Source organism: Cynara cardunculus (genome assembly GCF_001531365.2).
Source record: "Cynara cardunculus var. scolymus isolate 2C chromosome LG 9, CcrdV1, whole genome shotgun sequence".
Taxonomy (NCBI): Eukaryota; Viridiplantae; Streptophyta; class Magnoliopsida; order Asterales; family Asteraceae; genus Cynara; species Cynara cardunculus.
Window position 1 is genome coordinate 12,048,982 of NC_037536.1, and position 4,279 is coordinate 12,053,260.

The 4,279-nt window shown below is 35.6% G+C and overlaps 1 protein-coding gene across 1 annotated transcript; it reads left to right on the forward strand.

Moving 5' to 3' along the window:
• The first annotated feature begins 404 nt into the window (after positions 1-404).
• LOC112517937 (L-ascorbate peroxidase, cytosolic-like) lies at positions 405-3,709 on the forward strand. The gene is made up of 9 exons (XM_025125366.1): positions 405-523; positions 1,102-1,276; positions 1,601-1,666; positions 2,025-2,073; positions 2,177-2,262; positions 2,357-2,436; positions 2,569-2,671; positions 2,749-2,807; positions 3,653-3,709. Exons 1-9 carry the CDS (start codon positions 405-407, stop codon positions 3,666-3,668), a joined length of 753 nt encoding a protein of 250 aa, XP_024981134.1. The 3' UTR covers positions 3,669-3,709.
• Positions 3,710-4,279: the final 570 nt, after the last annotated feature.

The following is a 4,279-nucleotide window of genomic DNA, read 5'->3' on the forward strand; positions in this document are numbered from 1 at the left end:
AAAATGGGATCCAAACCCGCGTCTGGAAGGAGGAAAAAGATCATGCAAACCAACTCTACGAAATGAAACTTGTGTTTTTATTGTAGCTTCAAAGAATATATGATTGTACCCAACAAAATAATACAGCGACACCTTTTACAACCATAATTTTTTTACAATACTATGGAAGAATGAAGCAGTGACATGTGCCACCGTATGTACCATAATGGGTCTGCTTGTGTAATTGTGCTAGACTTTGCCTATATATGTTGTGAAGTGATTTTCTCTAACATTTTAAATGAACCCTTAAGCATTCATCTTGCTAATTGCACATGTGTGTGTACAAGGGGTGCTTCAATTTGTTTTGCTGTCTTGTTTCAAGTTTGATTTTTATGTTGTTTGGATTTATAGTAATATTCTAGAACATGGGGAAGAACTACCCAACCGTGAGCGATGAGTACAACAGGGCTGTCGATGAAGTGAGGAGGAAGCTCAAAGACCTTATCGCTGAGAAGGGAAGTGCTCCTTTGATGCTTCGCCTCGCGTAAGATAAGACTGCACTGTTGCTTTCATAATCACTGTTTTATATAGATTTGTTATGGTTATAGTTTAGAGGTGATTGATTTGAGAATATGATCTAAGTCCAGCCGATATGGAACCCCCTCCAACGAAGGCTAGATGTGTCCTAGAGTGTCGAGAGAGGGTTAGACAGGTTAGGAATGCTAGCCAAGAATAGATTGGCTCAGAGTGTTGAGTCACTTGAGTGGTAGGTCTTGACTCTGATACCCTATGGAAAAAAATATATGAAATACCTAAATTGCAATGCAACATACATGGAAAAGAAATGATCCAAATATAACAGATTTAAGATTTAATAACTAATTTATATAAGTTTTTTAGGAAAAAAACTTTACAATAAGATTTGTTTGAAGGAATGCTTGAATTTGAAACAACGGGAATGAAATCTAACAAATATGGGCTTAGAGATCCAATGATGATAGTTGGTATTTTTCGAGATTTCATAAGATTTGTTTGTAATAATGTTTTAAAATATACCAAAAATACTTGTTTTATAATAATCAATTAATAAAAAAATAATTTAATTATTTTTACATAAACCAGATGGCACTCTGCTGCTACTTTTGATGTGAAGACCAAGAGTGGAGGTCCATTTGGTACCATGAGGATTAAAGCAGAGCAAACCCATGCTGCCAACAATGGACTTGATGTTGCTATTGATCTATTGGAGCCTCTTAAACAACAATTCCCTATCATCTCCTTTGCTGACTTCTATCAGGTTAATCCTATTCATTTGGGATCATGTAAGATCAAAAGTTTTTCGTGAGATTCGTAAGAATAATTCTTAACCCTTGGATTAAATCTACAATCTGAACATTCATAATCACAAAACTACCACGAGGCTTCTTAATAATCACAAAATTATCACCGTGCAACTTTAGACCATTAGATCATTAGCTTATAAAGTTGATCAATGAACATAAATTAGTCTTACGGATCTCACGAAAAACCCTTGGTGTCACGTGAACCCAACCCTAATCCTATTACCTTCAATTCATTCAAATTAGTAGCATGCAAATCTTGTATAATTTGTGTGATATAGTTGGCTGGTATTGCTGCTGTTGAAACTAGTGGAGGACCAAATATTGTGTTCCACCCAGGCAGGCAGGTTGGTTCCTACTTCTTTTGTGTTCATCTATTAAAACACTATTCTGGATAAACGATTATTTACCTTATCAATTAAATATCGAGAATCTTACCTGGTAAAAGGCATACCAAATACCTAGAGTCTTACTTGGTAAGTAAGAAAAAAGACTCATACACGGTTAATCTATTTTGTTACATGATAAAGTAAGTGAGGGTGATGTCTCTCGCGGTAAACGCTTACCCGGTAACTCTCCCTTGTATATGGTTGCTAATTATGGAAATATTACTCCCTCCGTTTCAAAATAAATATATATACATTACTATTTTAGTTTATCTAAAAATAAATGTAGTAAACTAATTTTCCTTTGTTTGTTTCTCAGGACAAAGACGAACCCCCGGTGGAAGGGCGTCTCCCTAATCCCAATGAGGGTTGGTCAAGAGTTCTTTTACCTTAATTTAATTATGTACTTTGGATGTGTAAAATTCATGATTGATGAAGCCATATATATATATATATATATACATAATTCAGGAACTGACCATTTAAGGGATGTATTTGTGAAAACCATGGGTCTGACTGATGAGGATATTGTTGCTCTATCTGGTGGTCATACTCTGGTTCGTAACATTACCGTTACCGTTACCGTTACGATCCTTATCGTTTTGTTTATTACACTTTTGACAATGTAACTGCTTATGTGAGATTTTTCAGGGATCTTGCCACAGGGACCGGTCTGGGTTTGAAGGACCATGGACGTCCAACCCCCTTATCTTCGATAATAGCTACTTTATGTGAGATTTCTTTCCATCTTTTATTGAGCTCCCGCTTGCAAAATTGGTTTGCGGGATTTGGAATTGGATTCCATTCCAATCGACTGTTGGCGGCTTATGTGATTCATGATTCCTAAATGCTGGTTGCAACAGAGAACTCGTAGCTGGTGAGAAAGCAGGGCTTATCCAGCTGCCTACCGATAAAGCCCTCCTCGGAGATCCGGTTTTCCGACCTCTTGTTGACAAATTTGCTGCTGTAAGTACATTTACCTGCTATATATACATTTGTACACTTGGAATGCTCGTTTACTTTGGGGTGTTTTGGTTAAACAGGATAAAGATGCCTTCTTTAATGCTTATGCAGAGTCGCACATGAAGTTCTCTGAGTTGGGGTAAAGTCTCCAAACTTTTGTGTTAGAATTAAGGGGTTTGTAAATGAAACCTATATATACAGAGAGAGATGGGGAGGTATCAAATACGGACAATAACCAAATAAAAGAATATGAAAACGGATAGTTTACATGTAAAATCACATGTGATTTTACATTAATGGCGAAGGTGTGCGGCGATGTAGCTGAAGTCTTGGGAATTTCATGTGATTGTATAGTGATTTTATATAATTTGACCGTTTTCTTATTCTTTTATTTGGTCATTATTCTCATATGAACCTGACACATACACATACTCTCTCTCTCTCTCTATATATATATTTAATTACTCCTCCCGTTTAGTGTTCACAATAAAAAAGTTAATTGAACTCCATTTTACCCTTAATAATAGAGAGATAGTTTTCTATCTCATAATTAAACTATGACAGACCCAAGATTTTTGCCAAAAGGGTGCACTTTTAAGCTAGATCAAATGCCGCAAAATTGTCCGACGTGCTTTTAGCCAAATCCCACCTTTTCAAGGGATTCTTCAAGTTCGGTTCATTTCGAGGGACTTTTTCCATTTTCTGGCTAATGTTCATTGTATTTTCTGATATCCCGTATCACCCCTCAAAATTTAGCTGACACACCTTTCATACCAAAGAAATTTTCACCCACTTAAATATGTCGAATCTCTCGCTCAACCCCTCATTGGTCCGTCCCTGATTAGAGATAGAATGATAAAAATACAAATTTTATTTTTTTAAAACAAATAAAAACAAAAACTGTAAACAGTGGGAGTGAGAATGGGGCAATAATAACTAGGAAGCTGATTTAACAAATGTTTGGGTGCATGCATGGTTTTGCAGATTTGCTGAGGCTTAAAAGAGAGTGGTAACCTCCTGCTGCAACTGCTGCTGCACCATCCTTCTTATCTTTTCTGTTTTTATGAATAAAAAGCACTTCTGGTGTAGCTTCAATGAATAATGAAATTTTTAATGGATTTTTTTTTTAACCGTGAATGTTTGGACCAATTTATGTGTATCTCGACTAATTCCAAGAGACCTAGAGAACAGTTAAAAACATCCCTAGGACCTTACAAGACTCGAACTGATGATGACCTCCTAGAGACGGACCTAAATAAATTTTCAAGTGGTGACACCATTTGACTATAAGAAACAAATATAACGATACTTTTCATAAAATCATTATTGCTAGTTGATCTTCATTCCCCTTCTATGATCATTCATTCTTGGATCTTTCCATTCTAATCATCAAACCAAATATGGCATATCAAGTAGTGTTATATATAATCGAAATCAAATACATTTTAAGTCGAGTTACATAAAATTTTAAAAAGTAAATAGTATCTAAATTAAGGGGCCGTTTACCAAAACACTTATACGATAAGTGCTTAACGGTAAAATTTAACACTATTATTTACTAACTAGGTAAGATTTTAGTCCACCAAAACGACATCGTATGCAACAATTTAC

Excerpts from the sequence above, each read along its gene's own strand:
- LOC112517937 (XM_025125366.1), top strand. The coding sequence starts at position 405 with ATGGGGAAGAACTACCCAACCGTGAGCGATGAGTACAACAGGGCTGTC. Across the intron at positions 2,074-2,176 it reads TCTCCCTAATCCCAATGAGG|GAACTGACCATTTAAGGGAT; the intron begins GTTGGTCAAGAG and ends TACATAATTCAG. Across the intron at positions 2,437-2,568 it reads TTCGATAATAGCTACTTTAT|AGAACTCGTAGCTGGTGAGA; the intron begins GTGAGATTTCTT and ends TGGTTGCAACAG.